This window comes from Macrotis lagotis, chromosome 5, assembly GCF_037893015.1.
Source record: "Macrotis lagotis isolate mMagLag1 chromosome 5, bilby.v1.9.chrom.fasta, whole genome shotgun sequence".
Lineage (NCBI taxonomy): Eukaryota > Metazoa > Chordata > Mammalia > Peramelemorphia > Peramelidae > Macrotis > Macrotis lagotis.
In genome coordinates this window covers 164,774,292-164,795,307 of record NC_133662.1, presented here as the reverse complement: position 1 = coordinate 164,795,307, position 21,016 = coordinate 164,774,292, and the positions used below count along the sequence as shown (strand labels likewise).

Genomic DNA, 21,016 nt, shown 5'->3' with positions numbered 1-21,016 from the left:
TCCAAGAACAGTGTTTGCTACATTGCACAACACTGATTCCCAAGAACATGAGATCATAGATCCAGAACTAGTAAGAACCTTAGAAGTCATCTAACCCAATCCCTTTATTTTACAAATGAGGAAACTGAGGCCTGAGAAGGTTAAGTGACATGATAAGAAATTTTCTGATTTCTTTTCCTTTCCTAATTCCTAGGCTGGAAATTCTCTCTCTCTCTCTCTCTCTCTCTCTCTCTCTCTCTCTCTCTCTCTCTCTCTCTCTCTCTCCCATTCTCTCTCTCTGTCTCTCTGAAATTTTATTTCAAAGTATACAGATGTTTGTGTACAGAAGAAACAGTTGTATTATAGAGGCTTGATTTGGCATCAGAGCCCAAGCTCAGACATATCACCACTTCTTAGCCTCAGTTTCCTCATCTGTAAAATGGGGTGGGGGGATTGAACTAAATGATTTAAAGTCAGGAAAAGTTATCTTCCCCATTTCAAAGCTGGCCTCAGACATTCACCAGCTGTGTGACTCTGGGCAAGTCACTTAATCCTGTTTACGACAAGTTTCCTGATCTATAAAATAAACTGGAGCAAGAAAATGGCCCACCACTCCAGTAGCTTTGACAAATGGGAGCAAAAAGAGTCCAACACAACTAAACAACAACATTTCCCTTCGGGCAAATCCTAGGATCTCATTCTATTAAAGTGTAACCTTCTTAGAAGCAAAGACTGTGTGTAATTATCTTTATATCATTCTAAGTACCTAACCCTTCATGTAGAAAACAATTTTAAAAAGATAATGAACTGAACTGGAAGTCATACCACAATGCAAATGATGAGACCAACAATTTGGGGGGTTTCAAATGACTCATGTTGACTTTGGAGAAGAATTGAGCAAGTGTACCAGTCTCCCTCTTTGCAGAAATATGGATTCAGGGAAGTGAAAAATAACACATGCACAAGGTAAATTGTTAGTATAGAATCTCTTTTTTTCTCTCTTTTTTTTTATCTTTGTTTCAAGAACTGTTCCCTGGGTAGCAAAGGAGGAAGGGATATATTTAGAAATGAAGGTAATGTAAAAATAAAACATATCAGTTAAAAATGTATAAAGAAATGAGGTAGTTAGGAAGTCTAGGGCTAGATGACTTCCTATATAAAGTACTGGGTGCTGTCATTAGCTCAGGATGGCTTAGCTGCTGGGATGGGGGTCCAGCTAGGTGTTATAGTGATTAGAGCTCTGGGCCTGGAGTCAGGAAGGCTTGAGATCGCATGAGCCTTACTGATTCTTACTATGTTTATGACCTTGGGCAAGTCATTTAATTTGTTTGCCTCAGTTTCTTCATGTCTAAAACAGAGATAATGCTATCACCTATTTTCTAGGATATTATGAGGATCAAATGAGTTAACAGTTGTAAATCATTTAGCACAGCTCCTAGCATATACTAAGAGCTATTTGAATTTAGCTTTTAGCTATTCTTAGTAAACAGATATTTCTACTTCACTGAGTACCTGTGTGCAGTCATCAAGAAAAGAACACGTGGAAAATATTTCCAACTCCATAGAGCACATTAAAAACTCTGCATCCCAATGGTACCATTTCATAATAGCAAAGTTCTTATTGGCATATGAAAAAAGGAAAAACAAGTATCCATCCACTTAACTAAAAGCTATGAGGATTTAAGGGGAAAGTCTGTGTGACTAGTCTAAATTTATTTCAGTTTGAAAGCTTAATTTCCCAGAAACTCAGTGAATTATCTGGTAATTTTTTTGATCTAGCCAACAAAACTGATGATGACTTTATAAAATAAACAGGGAAAGTGAAGGCAGTCTTGAATTCCACTCTGAAGCAGGGATGACAGCAAAGGGCCATTTAATGGAATGTTGTATGTTCACTTCATCAGACTGTCCATCATCTCAAGAATCACCAGATCCAAAGTGCTGGGGAGGTTAGAGCATTTATTATCCCTTGTGAGAGTCACCCCTGAGAAATGGAGTGCATCAGAGGTTATCAATATCTACACTGAGCAGTTTAGAGGAAAGGGAGGAAGGAAAGAATAGGAAAGACAGGGAGTTAAGGGAGAAGCTTCCAGCCTACACAACCACCATGATCTCCTCCAAGGGTTTTCGCTTTAAGTTGGGAACTGTGGCATCCTTTCTGGGATATCCAACAGGGAGGAGCATCAGTAACTTTTCGTTTTCAGGGCGGTCCAGCAGGGTCCTCAGGCGAGGTCCGCAGTTTAGAGGGGTAGTCGTGACAGTCACAAGGCCTGCATTCTAAAATAAGAAGAGCCACATATGCTTAAATCACCAAGGAAAACCTCTCTTTTAGGGTCCTTTAAATCCTGAGGTATTTTCTAGGATCTTCAAGTCTTGGACTTTGGAATCTAGCATCTATCCCTAGAAGCTATGGGCAAAAAAGACTAAAGGTTGCCTGCTGTGGTCATATATAACTGGCCCCTTTCCTATTCCCCTGGACCCCCAGGCGTGACAGGCATAATGATGTATAACTTTAGAGATGGAAAGAAATTTGGAAACTAATGAGTCTAATCCCATATTTTATAGATGAAGAAAATGAGATGCCAAGAGGTTAAATGACTAATCCCTAGGATTACACATCTAATAACTATTTGAGGTGATATTTGAACCCAGTTGATCCCAATTTATATTTTATAGGAGTGGAAAAACTAGCTTAATTTTATATTTTTGCTTAAGAAAAAGAAAGGTATAATTTTCCAGGGATATATATTTGAAAAGTCCAACTCAGATAAAATAAATTATGAAAAACAATGTCATATGGCTAAAATTATATGTTTGCTTGCAATTATCTAGTCATAATTATACATTCAATAGGATCCAACAGACCTTCATGGCCACCTGAAAATGTTTAAGTTCAAATGACAGAGTTTCTCTGATGCTATTATCCCATACAGAATTTAAGACTAGAGGCAGTCTATACGTGGTTTGTCCAGATGGGGGCTATCTGGAACCATCTTTTCCTTCTTCCTTCTCATAAACACTAGAAAAAGGTGAGAGTAGGCCCATTCATAATATTGACTTGTTGAAAGCTAGAGGGCAGCAAACTCAACAGCAAAATGAAATGGGGTGAGGAAGAAAGTTATCTGTGATTTAGATTGTAATCCAATGCTAACTAAAGATATCACAAGTCTTGAACCATTAAGGGAGGCCTTCACTGGTTTGTGCAATGTCTGACGATTGAAGGATTCTTATGTTTCTCTGTGAGAGTCAGGCATGGCTTCAAAGCTATGCTAGAACACAAGGACATGGCTAATTTGAATTTTTTTTTAGTGTTTTTTTTTTTTGCAAGGCAAATGGGGTTAAGTGGCTTGCCCAAGGCCACACAGCTAGGTAATTATTATGTGTCTGAGGCCAGATTTGAACTCAGGGACTCCTGACTCCAAGGCTGGTGCTCTATCCACTGCACCACCTACCTGCCCCAAATTTGGATTTATTTTTAAAGAATTAAACATAGTGCAGAGGATAAAGCACCAGCCCTGGAGTGAAGAGGACCTGAGTTCAACTTTGCCTCAGACACTTAATAATTACCTAGCTGTATGACCTTGGGCAAGTGACTTAATTTCATTGCCTTGCCAAAACCAAAATAAATAATAAAACATACAAGTTTCTCTTATATTATCATGATATAGTGCAAAAGATCCTAGATTGGGGTTTGAATTCCAACTCTGAGATTTATTGCCTGGATGAAATTAAGAAAGATATTTAATTCTCTCATACTCAGTTTCCTCATCTTTAAAGTTAAGGGATTTAAAATGACCTCCAAGGTCCCTCCCTGCTTGAAATGTTATAAAGGAAAATTTTACTGATAAATTTTTATTTTTATATCATGTACATTTCCCACTATATGTCCTCCCTGCCCTGCCCCAGTCATCTCAAGCTTATAAGAAGGAATAAAAAAGAGAACTTGAAAAGTAATTCAACAAAACTAACCAACACATCAACCAAGTTTGGCATCGATGTAAAGTCAATACAGTGTTCCATACTCTTAGTCCTCCACCTCAAAGAATGGAGGAAGATCCATTTTTATATGTCTTCTTCGAAGGTCAATCAGTTTGAAAATTTTGATGATGATATTATTACAGGAAATAGTGAGGCAGTCCAAAGAGGGAAATGATAGATGGGCTCCTTGGGGTGGTTGCCATGAAAAAGTACCAGAGAAGGTCCTGGCTAGACTTCTGATTCATTCTGGTCCTAAAATCACCCAAGTTCTACTGTGCAAATGATTTAAAAAGCAAAAAGCAAAACTCATGATCCTAATGTCCTTCCAATTGCAATGTAACTCAAACTTATCTCTCCACTTGTGATCTCTTACTGAACACTTTGCTGTGATCTCTCCAGAGACACATCCAATCATTTAGTTCGATCCAATGGCAATTATGAATCCAGATATGAGGGGGAAAATTTCAATTGAAACTCCAAAGTGCTTCAGACATGTTTACCACAGAGGGTGAAAGATTTGATCGGGTCCCTCTTATTCTAGTGCCTCCTTCCTGAGACTACGACCAATTTACTCTAAATATACTTTGTATTACAGAGTCATGTGAATGTCATTTCCCAATAGAATATGATCCCTGAGGACATGAACTGTGTTGTTACCATTCCAGCTCTGGACAGTTCCTAGTATATGGTAAGTTCATAATATTTGTTGGCTGACACAAAGTGCTACTACCTCTCTGATTCAGTATCTAATTTTAATACAAAAAAAAAATTTCCAGCTATGTTTTAGGGCTATGACAACCACTCAAACAGTTTTTCTAAATATATTTTCTACTTGAGCTACCTTGCTTAGAAATGCAGAGAAAAATTTTTTTAAAAAATGAAAAAATACTTGCAAGTCTCCATAGGGTTTGAAGTTCAATAGGAATTTTAAAGCAAAACCTTCACTTTATCCCCAGAAGATCTCCATTTTTCCACCACCAAATACCATATCTCCCCCTTTTTGGTATGCTGAATTGGCTACATACCTGCAAGGCAGCAAGGAGGATGCCACAAGCAATAGAAACGCTAATTTCATTATAGTAATGAGTCTTTTTTCTGCCACTAGAAGTTATGCCATAGATTTTTTTGAAAATGAGAATCAGAAAAGGGGCTGTATCCAGGTATTCTTTGATCCAATTGGTTCTAAAAGGGAAAAAAAAGTAGTTGGGTTTTTTTCTTTTACTATCTTCAAAAAAATCACTTAATTAAAATTTAATTTTTTATTTTTGCAAGGCAATGGGGTTTAAGGTTACATAGCTAGTAAGTATCAAGTGCTGGAGGTGGGATTTAATCTCAGGTCCTCCTGACTTCAGGATTGGTGTATCAACTGTGCTACCTAGCTGCCCCTCAATTAAAATTTTAGGAACGAGTTTAGTTTTTTCTGTTGTTCAGGTACACAAGGATAAAAGAAATAAAGGCCCTAGATTATTACAATATAATAACAATTCAATATAATAGTAACATAGCATAACATAACATAATACCTCTAGTTTTTAGATACTTCTTTCTTTGGTTACTGCCACCAGTCATCTTTACATTCTCTAACCAATGTTGATAATATAGCAACTGTTCAAAGGAAAATTGTTCAGTGTAATCTTAGTGCATCTGAGGACTTTCTTAGAGAATTTTACATAGACTCTACCTGTCAAAATCTTATCCATCCTTCATGATCTAGCCATCCCTTCCTCCATAGAGTCTTACCTGTTAATCTCAATCATAGACATTCCTTCTTAATTCAATTCTGTAAAGTCAGTATCAATAAGCAAGATGACAAGCAAAGCCTTGCTTAGGACCAAATTTTATCACTGTGCTGTTGTTACTGAGTCATTTTTCAGTCATTTTCAATTCTTCCTGATCCCACTTGGTGTGTTTTCTTAGCAAAGTGGTTTGTCATTTCCTTCTCCAGTTCATATAATAGTTGAGGAAACTGAGGCAAACAAGGTTAAGTGACTTGCCCAGGGTCACACAAAATGTCTGAGGTTAGGTTTGAACTGAGGAAGAGAGTCTTCCTGATTTCAAATCTGTAATTCCATCTACTTAGCCACTTAGCTGCCAACTGTTCTAAATGCTTTGCTAATATCTCATTGGATCCTCACAACTCAGAGAAGTAGGTACTGTTATTATATCCACTCTATAGTTCAGGAAACTGAGGTAAAAGAGATATGTGATTTGGCCAGAATCACTGTTAGTAAGTGTCTGAAGCTTTCCTAACTCTAGGTCCCTATAATCTATGCACTGTGCCATCTAGCTGCCTAGGTACAGTTATGTGGTCCTTGCATGATCACTTCTTAGACTGAGAAGGTAGAGATGAGAGGTGCTGTTCCAGAAATACAGAGTAGTCCACCTGAATGCTCAGGATCATAACATAGAGAACTGGGAGACCGGCTACTAGTCAGATTGGCTGGAACATAGAGTTCATGAAAGGGAGAAATGGGAAAGAAATGAGACTAGAAAGAGGTTGATGTGGAATCTCGGCCTTTAGGAAGTTTGTGGGCATCAACAACTTGTATCGAAAAGATGCAAGAAGGGGCAGCTAGGTGGTGAAGTGGATAGAGCTCCGGCCCTGAAGTCAGGAGTACCTGAGTTCAAATCCGACCTCTCAGACACTTAATTTACCTAGCTGTGTGGCCTTGGGCAAGCTACTTAACCCCATTGCCTTGCAAAAAAAAGATACAAGAAGATAAAAAAAACATAGTACAAAATATGAAGCTTTCTCTACCATGTCTTTGCTAAACCTGACCAGGATATCAAATCTCTCCACTAGGACTGTAGGAAAAATATCAAACTTGATTTTCAACTTGCTTCTCACAAATAAACCACTAATGAGATACACTATTAGCAATATCACTGCCTCATTTAAGAATCTCATAACACAATACAAATTAAATCTTGAGTTTTTAGAGAAAGTTTGGATGTCTTTAGAGTGTACAACAAGAGCAGATCCAATTGAGTCAACATGGGTCCAGCCTCTGACTTCTGCAGTCCTCTGAGAGTTGAGGGAAGAAAGACTCGAAGTGCCTTGGGATAAGGTCCAGTGCTTCAAACACTTGACGCTTCTTGTTCTTGTTTTCACTTTCTGTTTGGGGAGAGGCAGTTCATTTAAGTCTATGCTTGGAATGTTTATGGCTCATCAGTGGAGGAAGCATATTTAGAAATGGGTAGGAATCAGTAGCTTCTGGTATAAGGTCAGTGTTTAAGGTCTTCTGCACAGGAGAACAAAGCAATCAACTTTCCTGCCAGGCACTGGTAAGTGCTTCACATACTTCTGCTCCAAACCCAAAGAAAAGAGAAGCATAATTGCCCTGATCACTTCAAAGGTAGAAACAGGAAAAATTCCCTAATTCCCTTCCTGAACTACAGGAAGGGAGCACATAATTACTACCAAGGAAAAGGAAAGGAGAATAAAAATGGACAAACCAAAGAATTCTGAGGGGGACCCTAGAGGAAGTGACTGAAAAATGATCATTCTTTCTGCATTGAAATTAATTTAAATATAAACAGTTACTAAACAAGCTTAATTGTTTATATTGATATTTAATGTTGGCATCCCCAGTCTTTTAATTTTTAATATTTTTATCAACTTATTTTTGTGTTCCCCATTCAATGATTTATCCTTTGTGACAAAAAAGGTAGAAAGGAAAGAAGCAAGGAAGGTAAGGAAGAAAGGAACAAAGGAAAGATAGGAGGGAGAGAGGAGAGAGAAAGAAGAAAGAAGGGATGTAGGGAAGTGAGGAGAGGGGAAGGAGGGAGAGAAGGAAGGAAGGAAGGAAGGAAGGAAGGAAGGAAGGAAGGAAGGAAGGAAGGAGAAGGAGGAAGATGGAAGGAGAGAGAGAGAGGAAGAGAGAGAGAGGAAAGCCAATTTAGCAAAATTATCCAACATATCACCCAATGTTCCATACAATGGAACACACAATATTTCATATCCATGGACACCAGCCTCCACAAAGAAGAAAAGTAGTTGCTTTTCTCATTTTACCTTCAATAATAGTCAATGATGAACCTGAGCCATATTAAGTTTTAAAATCTTGTTATTGATTCTATTGGATTTCTTACCTTAGTTTCTTTATATCATTAACCCATTTATCTCCCATTCTTTTCTTGTAATTTACTTCCTCTTCATCCTCAATAATCATTCGAATCTTGTGTTTCACTTCTTCATCTTGCACAACTACAAAGGACCAAGGCTCTGTGTGTGCCCCACTTGGTGCTGTTCCTTTAAACCAGTAAATTAAAATAAATAAATTAAAACCCAGAAGAAGATTGTGAAGGAGGATTAGAGAGGAATTTTCTTGTTCAGTCATTGGAGTTGTGACCAATTCTTCATGACCCTATTTGGAGTTTTCTTGGCAAAGATACTGGAATGGTTTGTCATTACCTTCTCCAGGTCTTTTTATAGATGAGGAAACTGAAGCAAACAGGGTTAAATAACTTGCTTAGGGTCACACAGCCAGTGTCTGAGGACAGACTGGAACTCAGGAAAATGAATCTTCCTTGCTTCAGTCCAACACTCTTTCCATTTTGCTATCTAGATGTCCCAAATTATATTTCCCTGAGGAGAAATTGAACCTGGGCAGAGGCAATGAAAGTACCTAAATACTAGAACACCAGGAAGGAAAGAAGGTTAAAAAAATCAAATTCTGAATGTCCAAACCAAGGATTAAAATCTCAAATATAAAATGATAGGACAAATTTTGCCTTTCCCTGCTGCTTCAGCCCATTTTATTCAGCACCATTTTATTTAATATAACTTCATATTTTAAGTTTTGTTCATGCTTTTTAAAATTTGATGCTTTTTTAAAATGGTTTTGAGTTTGATCATTTTTAGATATCTTCCTCACCTCCACACCCTCATGAACTTTCCCTTGTGACAAAGAAAATACATTGACTAAAACCCAAGTATCTGTCAGCATACATGGCTATTCCATACTCCCAGTTTTACATCTCTCAAATGAATGGAGGGAGTTGCAAATCCTCATTTCTTTTCTGTAGCTGATTTGTCATTTTAATTCCACAAGTCTGTCTTCTTTTGGTGGTTCTTTCCACTTAACATTATTAAAATTATTTTATAAATTGGTTTCTTGGTTCTGCTTACTTCACTCTGTATCAGTTCATAAAAGTTCTGAATTTCTCAATCAGCTTCATTTTAAATGCCTCTACAATAGCCAAGTAGAACCAATACCATTTCTTCTGGAGATTGCAATGATTTACCACCCCCTATTTAATTATTTGGGGGCAAGACAGTTTGATTTGTTGATATCATAAAAGTTCCAAAAGTTCCTTCATCTTGACAGTCAGCAAAAAACATAAAGTTATTAAAAGAGAGTATAAATTCAATTCAAGGTAGAACCAAGGAAAAAATTGTGCCTTTAAGACACTGAAGCATATAAAAATCAGGACATAGTTCAATAAATCTTTAAAGATTTTCTCCTATGTGCAAAGCACTAGGTTATGTATATGACCCTTTCCTTTAGGGAGACTCTAATCTAGTTATGGAGATGATAATACAAGAAAGCTTAAATTACTGTTATTGCTTTATTCTGGTACATAAGATTCAGTAGGTTAGTTATCTGCAGTGCCTTAGTTTCTAAGCATATATAAGCTTCAAAAAATTACTGCAATGCCTCAGTATCCAGCATTGATGGTCAAATTTAAACAGGTCACTGGCTCATGACCATAGACAGTTTCTGGAGTTCTTCAGGTCAGAAGACTGCCAGAGTGATGCCATCTCCCCTTATTCCAAGAGTTAATAAATATTTGATTAATGAATAAATATTGAAAAATGAGTAGAAACTTCTATTAATCACTTGTCTCATATATGTTCAGAATACCACACACTGATAAGAGACAGGCATTTATATTCATGTTTAAGAGTACTTAGCTTAGGTAAGAACTTACTTTGGAAATGCATATTAGAATCTGTACAAATAGCATGAATTTCAGGCCATTCCCATTTTGAATTCCCTTTGTTTCTAAAGCTCTTCACTGCACTTTTCTTTGTATTCCCAAACATAAGAAGAATATCATTTTTCTTTTTATTTCAGTAAGTCCAATTTCCCTCAGATTTGAAAGAAAACTCCATCTGTAGCAAAGAGAGACTCAACATGGAAGATTTCAAAGAGATGTCTCATCATGTGGAGAAAAGCACACATGGAGTAAAAAAATAAGGTCTTGACTCCTGGATCTGCTGTGTGACCTTGGAGGAGTCTGTAAAGCTTCTGTTTCCTTAGCTGTAAAATGGGTGCAACATAAAGAAAACCATGAAGATCAATGAGATAGTGTAAGAGAAAATATTTTGAAAGTTAATAAAACCTCTGTGAATGTGTTTTATAATGTGTAGATTGAAGGACCATCAAGGACAGAGATTATATTATTTCATCTTTTGCCTTGAACCTAGTACTCCTTTTTGAGTTTAATTTTATTCAACCCAAGCACTTGGCTGGCAGCCCCAGAAGCCTGCAGGATAGCTAGGGTAAGGCATTTTTGTGTCCTTAGTAAGATTTAAAAATTTCACCAGATACGTGTGACCAGCCAGCCAGCACTTTGACCTGCTACCAAATTATATTGAAGGACTCTGACTCCATACAAAATAAATACTTTTGTGAAGATCTATCCATTTTAAACTGAAACTAAGTTTATTCTTTATTGCTAGTTTCATTTTTAGAAAGACAATGAATTCAAACATGCAATAAATTAATCTCTAAATGAATTAGAATGTGAATGATTTAAAAAAATAGTATTTTATTATTAATCTTCCTCTTTCTGTAACTCTCAAATATTTTTTCTTCTTTGGTCAGAATCTTTTACACTGAAAATTAGTTTGCTTGGCTGTTTTTTTTTAATTTATTTATTTATTTGTTCACTCACATGGGCTAGTTAAGCACAATTTGTAATAGAGGATCATGGTATGCACTGGATAACATCAATTCCAGGAGGAAAAAAACAGAAAAAGATAGCTTCCTGTGTATCTGGATTTTTCAACTTTTTTTTAATAGGCACTTGTTCTCTAGGAAACTTTGGATTTAACAAAAGTCTATGAGTTACTGCTACATCTGTACCCCAGTCATCTGAAAAGATGTGTGTTGCTACTATGGTATATGAATGTGTTGGAACACTACTGTTCTATAAGAAATCTTGAGGGACAGGACTTCAGAAAAGCCTGGGAAGACTTACATGAACTGATGCTGAATGAAATGAGCAGAACCAGAAGAACATTGAACACACTAACAACAAGGGGTGATGATCAACCATGATGGACTTCATTTCAGGAGCTCAATGGTCAAAAACAATTCTGTGATAGAAAATATCAACCATTTCTAGAGAGGGAACTGTAAAGTTTAAATGCACACCAAAGCTTACTCTCTTCAATTTTTAAAAATTGCTATGTATTATGTCATTTTTCTTCCTTCCATTTGGATTTGACTCTCCTTTCACAGAATAATTAATATGAATCTGTGTTTAGCATAATGACATATGAAGAACTTATATTAAGTTGCTTTCTATCATAGCAAAGAGAAAGGAAAGGGAGGAAGGGAGAAAAATATAAAATTAAAAACCTTGTAAAAGATGATTGGTGAAAACTACCATTTTCATTTGTTGGAAAAACAAATAAAAATATTAAAAATAAAGATGTGTGTTGTGTCTTTAGAGACAGACAAACTGTTGGAAATGGAAAGCATAGAATTTCCTGAAATGGTGTCTCAAGGGCAGATAAGGATGTATGCAGCCAAAACAGAGCACTATGCTTCATAAACTGAGTTTGAAAGTCACAAATTCTCCAATAAGCCACATCAGTCTTGTGGTTGGCAGCCTCAAGAGACCCAGATGCATAGTTTCATACCTGCTGTTTTGATGACATTGTCAATAACCTGCCTTGGGACAGGCTCATCACTTATGAACCTGACAGACCGTCGCTGATTGAGAAGCTCATAAAATTCTTGGGACCTCTTAATCATTTCATCTTCAGGAATGTGTGGACTGGAGAATGGAACATGTTCAAGATTTTCTTCTGAATCAGAAGATTCATCCACATCTGCAAATAAAGTGACAACTGTATTGAGAATTATATTTCTATAACAACTTATAGTTTATAGAGCTGATTCACCTAGAGGGTCTCATTTTATCTTCACAAAAGGGGAAAGGCAACATTATAATACTATTTCACAGACGAGAAAACCGAAGCTCAGAAAAATTCAATGACTTGCCCTAAGTCACATGGCTAGTGCTAGCCTAAGTACTATTACCTGATCTTGGCGTTCCGCCTCCTGATTATCGTTTAGTTTTTAAATAATTTTTGTTGGTATGAACTGTTACTCATGCATAGAAGGTATTTTCTTAGTTCTTTATTTAGAGACTTCCTTCTAGGCTCAACTCAAATGTCACTTCCTCCAGGAAGTCTTTATTGAGGCTCCCTAGATGCCAGTGCCTCCTTTTTCCTCTTCAAATTATGCAGTGAATAGAATAATAGATTTGATGTCAAAAATTCTGCTACTATGACCATCCAGGGTCTTCACTTATCCAGGATAAAATTTGGAGTTCTTTAAACCTATCATATAGACTCAAAAATCTTCACCATCTTGGTTGTCCTCCTCTGCGCCTTCTCTCTCTCTCTCTCTCTCTCTCTCTCTCTCTCTCTCTCTCTCTCTCTCTCTCTCTCTCTCTCTGAATTTCTCTCTGTTTCTCTCTTATTGTCTTTGATTCAAAACTATTTTTATTACTTTATCTCCCCTCCTCATTGAACAAATTTTAAAAGAAAATTAAATCTCACAATGTATATTTTTATAATCTAAAAAAAAACAAATGTCCATGTCCCATGTCCAAAAATAGCTGTCCCTGTCTTTCATTAAGTTCATTATTTCTCTGGCAAGAGATACATGATATAGGGGGCATCTAGGTGACACAATGGATAAAGCACAGGCCCTAGAGTCAGGAGTACCTGAGTTCAAATCTGACCTCAGACACTTAATAATTACCTAGCTGTATGACCTTGGTCAAGTCATTTAACCCCATTGCCTTGTAAAAACAACAAAAAAAGGAGAGATACATGGTATATTTCAACTTCCTTCCATTGGACTACCCATTTATCATCATATTAATCAGTCTTTCTGAGTTGTTGGTTTTTTCTATAATATTATCATTTTTTTCTCCTGGTTCTGCTCATTTAACTTTGTATCAGTTCATAAAAGGCTTTCCAGTTTTGTCTGGAATTGCCCATTTCACCATTTCTTAAGGCACAATAATATTCCATTCCATTCTATTTTGTTTAGCTATTTCCCTTTCAAGTTGCCTTCTAGTTTTCCCAAATTCCTTCTAAAATTATTTATCATCTTATTTGGTATTCAGTAATCTGACTCCTCTCTACCTTTTCAGTCTTCTTATACCTTACACTCCAATGACACCAACCTTCTTGCTGTTCTCACAAGAATCTCTCAGTTCATTATTTTCTCTGCCTGTCCCCCCACCCAAGTCTGAAACAGTCTCCCTTCTCGCCTCTGCCTCCTATCTTCCTTCAAGTCCCATCTAAAAAGCCCTTCTTCTGCAAAAAACCTTTCCCAACTTCTCTTTAATTCTAATATTTTCCCTCCTGGTCTACTTCCAATTTATCCTGCCTTTAGCTTGTTTGTATATAACTGTTTATATATTGTCTTTTCCATTCAATTATGGTCTCCTTGAGGACAAGTCCTGTCTTTTGTCCTTTATATCCCCAGAACTTAGCAGAGACTCAAATAAATAATTATTAACTAAGTTATTGACTTAAACTCTGATGTCCACAAGTGAACATCACACTCTAGATAGTCTTGCCAGAGGAGAGTACAGAGAAACTAATGCCTTATTATACCTAGAAGCTATGACTCTCCATACAGCCCACCAACTTTTTAGACTACCACCTTTCACTACTGACTCATATTGATCTCAAAACCCAATCAAATGCCTAGATCTTATTAACATTGCTGCCTTGATCATTTCTCCTCTAGTTTATCTCTGAGCAGTTGATACTTGATCCCCAAGTATAAGACCCAATTTATCTCTATTGAAATTCATCTTACTGGATTTAGCTCAATGTTACAGCTTGCCAAAGATTGTTTAGTTCCTTACTCTGTCCAATTTAGAGTCAGTGTCATCTGTGTCATCTGCAAATTTCATAAATTTCATAAATATGCCATTTGTGCCATATGTCAACCTTTTGCTACTAAACCCTTCTCATATGCCAAAGGAGTAAGTGATTTTAAGTATGAAGTAATGAAAGGGAATCTATAAAATTTTGATCAAGGGGGTCAAAGTATAAATTCACATCTGTAATACTAAACAATAAACTTCTGAAAGAGTTAAAAAGACCCTTAATTTTGGTAATACAACAATGATAAAAATAAAGCCAAAAGCAAAATAAAAGCAGCCATATCATAATATATCCATGAAGCAATGATCTGACTTCTGTGATAAAATGGAAGCCAAACCTATCAAATAGTGGCAGGTTGGCAATAGTAAGCATTTTTAAAAATAAAATGAAATTTCTTTTTTTTTTTTTTAGATTTTTGCAAGGCAAGTGGGGTTAAGTGGCTTGCCCAAGACCATACAGCTACGTAATTATTAAATGTCTGAGGCCAGATTTGAACTCAGGTACTCCTGACTCCAGGGCCTGTGCTCTATCCACTGCACCACTTAGTCGCCCCATAAAATGAAATTTCTAATAAGCAAAGTCCAAATGGAATGGGACTTTAATCCCTTAGAGATAGGTGACTACCTTGTTTTCTTAGTTTTCTTGATTTCAATTGCAAAATCAATTTTAAAACAGCCCTATTTCTATTTTTAATAACTAATCCATAAACAATAATTCAAAATGAGGGGAAAATGAGATTAAATTATTTGAACTCAATGTGGACATTTCAAAAAATTTCAGGAGAGAGACTTACTGTTGGAGAAAAAGTTGAATAATTTGTTTCATGTGTTACATGTTAACCAATTATCATGCAGCAGGAAAAAATAAGAGAAAAATCTTTAATTATCTCTTATTTGGAGGAACATTGTATTATACCTACAAATCTTTCAATTTAAAGATTCCTTTATTGGATAAACAATTTATATAGCTTTTCCTTTCTTAGGCTTCAACTCGCTAGCTAAGGAATATAAAATGTTATCAGGCCTGCAAATTCTGCTAAAATATATGAAAAAGAAAGCACTTATTTTTCATCTGGATGCTAATGGAAACCTTGGCATGAAACTCTCAAATTCAATTTGAACACAAAGTTACTAAGTTACAAGGGTATATAGGTGTGACAGGGGAGTGGTAATAAAAACCTATCCCCTTTCTAGTTACTAATTGGGTCAATAATAGATATTTTGAAATGCAAAAACCTTGACCCTTGTCAACTGTGTAAACGGATTTTCGGTATCCCAAAAACATCAAAGGCCTTACTTATTTTTTCAAGAATAAAGGTCTAGGGGCAGGTAGGTGGCACAATGGATAGAGCACTGGTCCTGGAGTCAGGAGTACCTGAGTTCAAATCCGGCCTCCTCAGACACTTAATAATTGCCTAGCTGTGTGGCCACTTAACCCCACTGCCTTGCAAAAAAACCCTAAAAAAATAAAAAAAAAATAAAGGTCTGAAAATCAAATTAATGTATGTGACAAGAAATAGATTAACAAACCCACCAAACACTTTCTTAAGTGAGTTTTGATATACATACATATATATGTATACATATATACATACTATATATATATACTTTATAAATCAAACTGATCTGTAGGATATTCGCACATTGAAAGGAACCTAAATAAAATAACAGACCTTACACATGTGGCTTTTATGAATGAAAATCTAAGAATTCAACATTAAGTTCTGGATTTATATTGCAAAGGAACCCTACAAGCCATTGTCTCAATGCAGTGTGAATGAGGTTCTAGAGGAATCCCAAGGAAGCATAGAATATAAGGCAAAATCTGCAGAAAGTAAAGCAGATCAATGTGATTGAGGGGAAATATTCAAAATAAAAAGAGCCAGTAAGAGAACACAGACTCAAGTCAGGTGCAGTGGGACACCTGGTAGATTCGAGCACCTAAACTGGTCTAATCCAGTGGTTTTTTTGCAGGGATCTTATGCAGGTCAAGCAGGACCAGGGATTGGGGTGGAGTGGAGTGGGGAGACTGCAGTTGGGGCAGATCAAGGTTAATACCCTGGTGCTCATTCGTGAGAAAGAGTAGATGGGTGGAGATGACTGAGGAATTAGTAGTTAGTTTTTCTGCAATATATTTTTTAAATTTCATTAACTATTTCTTAATCAAATCTAAAAAGAATTTTAATGTCCTTTAAAAAAAATCAAGTTCCAAATTCAATCCCTTCTTCCCATCCATCTTCCCTCCTTGAGATGGCAAGCAATTTGATATCAATCATATATGTGAAATTATGCAAAACATTTCTATATTACTTACATTGCAAAAGAAAGCAGGAAGGAAGGAAGGAAGGAAGGAAGGAAGGAAGGAAGGAAGGAAGGAAAAGGGAGGGAGGAGAGGGAGGGAGGAAGGGAGGAAGGAAAAGGGAGGGAAAATGAAAGAGAGGGAAAAAAGAAAGCATCAGGGTCCCAACTTCTAGATCAGCACTAAAACTGCTATACCAGGCTGCCTCTTGTCAAGGAAATGAACTCAGATTTATGTTAAGTTTATACACTCTTAAAAAACCATATAAATGTGAACCATCACTGCAGAGGAAGATTCAAATTTGTCAGTCATCAGTGTCTATAAATCTGCTTCTCTGTCTTTAATCTCTGCTTTGGGAATATCTCAGTAATGTATGACTCAAAGAATGTATGCAATGTAGGATTCAAAGAAAGAAACAAAGAAAAGAAGCAAGGAAGGGAAAGAAAGAAGGAAGAAAGAAAGAAAAAAGGTCTTGAATTGCATTCAAATTTCATAGTTCTTTTTCTAGAGGTGGATAACATTTTTCATCATAAGTACTTGACTTATAGATCCTGTCATGGATCATTTTGTATTTCTAGAAAAGCTATGTCATTCATTGTAGATCATCATTCAATATTACTGCTACTATGTACAATTTTCTCTTAGTTATGCTTACTTCATTTTGTATAAATTCATATGTCTTTCCAGATTATTTTCTGAAACCATCCTGATCATTATTTCCTTATAGCATAAAAGTGTTCTATCACAGTCATGTATTGCAACTTGTTTAGGGGATGGGCAATTCATAAATATTTTGTATATTATATATATATATATATATATATATATATATATCCTTTTCCTTTTTTAAAAAATTTCTTTAAGATACAGATCTAGTTGGAATAGTAGCTAACTGATATTCAACCTTCCAGCTCTGTGGAAAGGAGTTATGTGTATGACTTGGGGAACTTAAGCTTGTCTAATAGCAGTAGCTATTGAATTACTTCTATAAAGATGGACCTGGGAGTTATTTTAGAGATTCTCTAAGCCAACCCTTTTCATTTTACAAATAAGAAAACTGAGTCTCAAAGAGGTTAAATAATTTGCCCAAGGTTATATAAGTAGTAAAAAAGAGGCAGCTAAATGACTCAATGTCTAAAGACTGGATCGAGTCAGGAAGATAGTCCAAATTCAGCTCAGACACTGTATAGTATGAAATTCTTTAAGATGGAATTAATATTTCTTGATCTATATTTTACTGATCAGAAGTTAGTCTCTTAACCTTTAACTAAGGGTTATAAAATGCAGTCTGCTGTGTAAGGCCTGTCTCCTACAATGTTGACTACACCTGTGTCTTTTCTATCTGGTTATCTCAATGTTAGTACCTAATCAACAAACTTTAAGATAAGAGAGAAAATCTTATTGTTTGTAAACATTTACTCTTCAGCATAGGTGGAATTCTTGTCCATAGGAATTTTCAGTAAATATTATAAGATTTGAGAGAATTGTATTGTAAAACCATGTCATCTATGTGAAATCTCATTGATTGGCCACCTAAAGTCTTATTGTTCTTTGTTCAAACTGTATAAAAATTCCCCAAAATGTTGAGTCAATGGGTGTTCACTAGAATGCCATCCACCCATGGATTTTGGTAAGATCCTAGAGAATTAAACTTAATTTATAACACTAAATTTGTTTGTTTCATTTTAGCCTAAAGAAAATTATGGATTAGTTGTGTGACCTTGGGCAAGTCATGTAACCCTGTTTGCCTTAATCTTCCAAGAGGAAATGACAACCACTCCAGTATCTTTGCCAAAAAAAATTCCACAGATATTATGGTTCAAGGGCCACAAAGAGTCAGACATGACCAAACAACTACATACAAGTGTCAGTCAAGTCTTCTGACTCCAAATCTAACAATAACCCAACTTTTTTTTTTAATGACAAGTACAAGGTAGTACAAGAAGTTTGCATTATTAGGACTCATTTATTACTGAGATATTCCCAAAGGGGAGAATAAAAACAGAGAGTGAATTTATAGACATTGTTGACTAACAAATGTGAGTCTTCCTGTGCAGTGATAGCTCACATTTATAAGGTTTTTTTTAAGAGTTCATAAACTTGGTATAAATCTAAAGTAATTTCCTTGACAAGAGTCAAGCTGGTATAGCAGCTACAGTGCTGGCCTGGAAGACAAGAGATCCAGATTCAAATCACAGGGATGCTTATGAATTGTAATTAAAGGCAAAATGACTTAATCAGTTAAGAAGTATTGATGAAAGTTTTGTTTTGTGTCAGTCCCTAGAGAAGCAAAGAAAGTCAAAACAAAGCATGGTCCCTGACTTCAAAGAGCTCACATTCTGATGGTGGATGCAACAAGCTAACAATGATGTATGTACAAGATATATGGATGTGAAAGCTGAGGTCAAGGGAAATTAAGTAACTTTCCCAAGGTCACACATATAACAATCATCAGAGGTTCTCTGGCAATAAGAGATTGCTATTTAAACTACATCAAATTTCTTCAACTAAAGTCTATTTGTTGCTGTCCAGTCATGTAAGTCATATCCAACTCATTATGACCTCATTTGGGATTTTCTTGGCAAAGATACTGGAATGGTTTGTCATTTCCTTCTCCAGTTTATTTTTCAGATTACAAGGTAATCTCAGGCAGGAGATACTAGCAGAAGGAATCCACCAGCAGAAAATGGAATTTTATTTCAGGTAGAGATGAAAGGAAGAGCAACTACTCTCAGAAGCTCAGTTCCATTACTGTAAAACAAGGGCCAATAATTGTAAGACTGCATAGGAGGTTTTCTGTTACAAAAATATTTTGTAAACCCTAAAATTCAATATAAATGTGAAATATTATCCCTGTTTTACAGATGGAGAAACAAGGTTCACAGGGATTAAGCTACTCACTAACAGTTACATGGCTAGTTAAGTTTCCAAAGAAGGAAGTGAACCAAGGTCTCTCCAAGACTAATCCTCTTTTGGGGCAGCTAGGTGGCTCAGTGGATAGAGCACTGGCCCTGGAGTCAGGAGTACCTGAGTTCAAATCGACCTCAGACACTTAATAATTACTTAGCTGTGTGGCCTTGGGCAAGCCACTTAATCCCATTGCCTTGCCAAAAAAAAAAAAAAAAAAAAAAAAAAAAACTAATCCTTTTAAAAAGACTAATCCTCTTTCTACTTATTACTTACTCTTTGCTGCAACAACATTTTGGGGAGAGGGTGCCTGGGGACTCATCCTTGCTGCCTGTAGAATGGTGTTTAGGTTTAAAATAACAACACAAGTGGAGCAAAGAAGGCAACACCTAGAGAAGAACTGCAGGGCAGGGGAAACCAATTCAAAAGGTGCCACACTATTGGGCTCCTGAGAGCAACAAAGAACAACTCTATATTGGGAGGAAAGAAAGGTAACCCTAAAGCTTGGGAATTTTATTGTTTCCAAGTCTTCAAATTCCATCAGTTATGCTCCTGGGAATGTGGTCTAAGGGGAAGGGAATCATTAAGGCAGCAAAGACTAGTCATTCCAAAGAAATTGAGTGTAGCCATGCCCCTTTTCCCCTAAGTATGATGCCAGTTCTGTACATGCAAGTGGGTCCATTTGCTTTATTTACAGCAAATATCTTTTCTTTTTCCTATTTATACTTCTTTTATTGATGCTTTCTTTTTTCACATCATTTTTATTATATAAATATTTTATTTGTTTTTCAATTATATACAATAGTAATTTCTATCTATCATTTTTGTGAGGTTTTGAATTTTACAATTTTCTCCCACCCTCCCTTCCCTCTGCACAGAAGGCAATCTGATCATCTTTACACTGTTTCCATGCTATATACATTGATCAATATTTTCCATCAAACTTTTAATTGATCAAAATTTTCATCAATTCCAATCAATTTTCATTTTAATTCCAGGGGATCCAAAATTCTCTGTATCCAGGGGCAGCTAGTGTTCAGTCACACCTACTCATATGCTTCTATTTTAATTATTCAAGAACCCATGATTCCATTGATGTGAAACTTCCCAGCCTGATCATACTGGTGAAGGAACTTTTCTCATTTTTTGGCTTTTACTCACTCTGCTACTCTAGAGCTTCCAACATAGACTGATACTATTCTAAATGTCTAAAGAAAGGCCTCATTGTGGAGTAATAAAGCATCTCTCCCCACCCACTAGCTCCTTTTTAACAGTCAACTTTGACAGAGGGATAATCTTCCTCTCTTCCTAGGAGCATAGATCTGGAGCCAGAAAAGACTTCAGAAACCAACTAATACAACATCCATGTTGGGATGAGAAAGCTGAAGTCAAGGGAGATTAAGTAACTTTCTCAAGATCACACATATAACAAGCATCAGAGAAGGATCTGAATCAGGCAATGAAGACATTGCTATTTCAGCTACATCAAATTTGTTCATCTAAAGCCTATTTGTTGTTGTCCAGTCATGTAAGTCATATCCAACTCATTATGACCTCATTTGGGATTTTCATGGCAAAGATACTGGCATGGTTTGTCATTTCCTTCTCCAGATTATTTTACAGATGAGGAAATTAAGGCAATACCACCTGGCATTTTCTAGCATTCTCTTTCCTAGTACAGATGAGTTCAGTCATATTCAA

The 21,016-nt window shown here is 36.2% G+C and overlaps 1 protein-coding gene across 1 annotated transcript in view; it reads right to left on the bottom strand.

The window, feature by feature from the left end:
• Positions 1–201: 201 nt before the first annotated feature.
• Positions 202–21,016, bottom strand: part of IYD (iodotyrosine deiodinase) — a 33,725-nt gene continuing 12,910 nt past the window's right edge. The window contains exons 2-5 of the mRNA XM_074187813.1: positions 11,834–12,025; positions 8,050–8,209; positions 4,983–5,139; positions 202–2,256 (exon numbers count right to left, since the gene is read on the bottom strand). Of these exons, the coding sequence (XP_074043914.1) occupies positions 2,074–2,256; positions 4,983–5,139; positions 8,050–8,209; positions 11,834–12,025 (692 nt within the window). The 3' untranslated portion in view covers positions 202–2,073. The remainder of the gene's footprint in view (positions 2,257–4,982; positions 5,140–8,049; positions 8,210–11,833; positions 12,026–21,016) is intronic.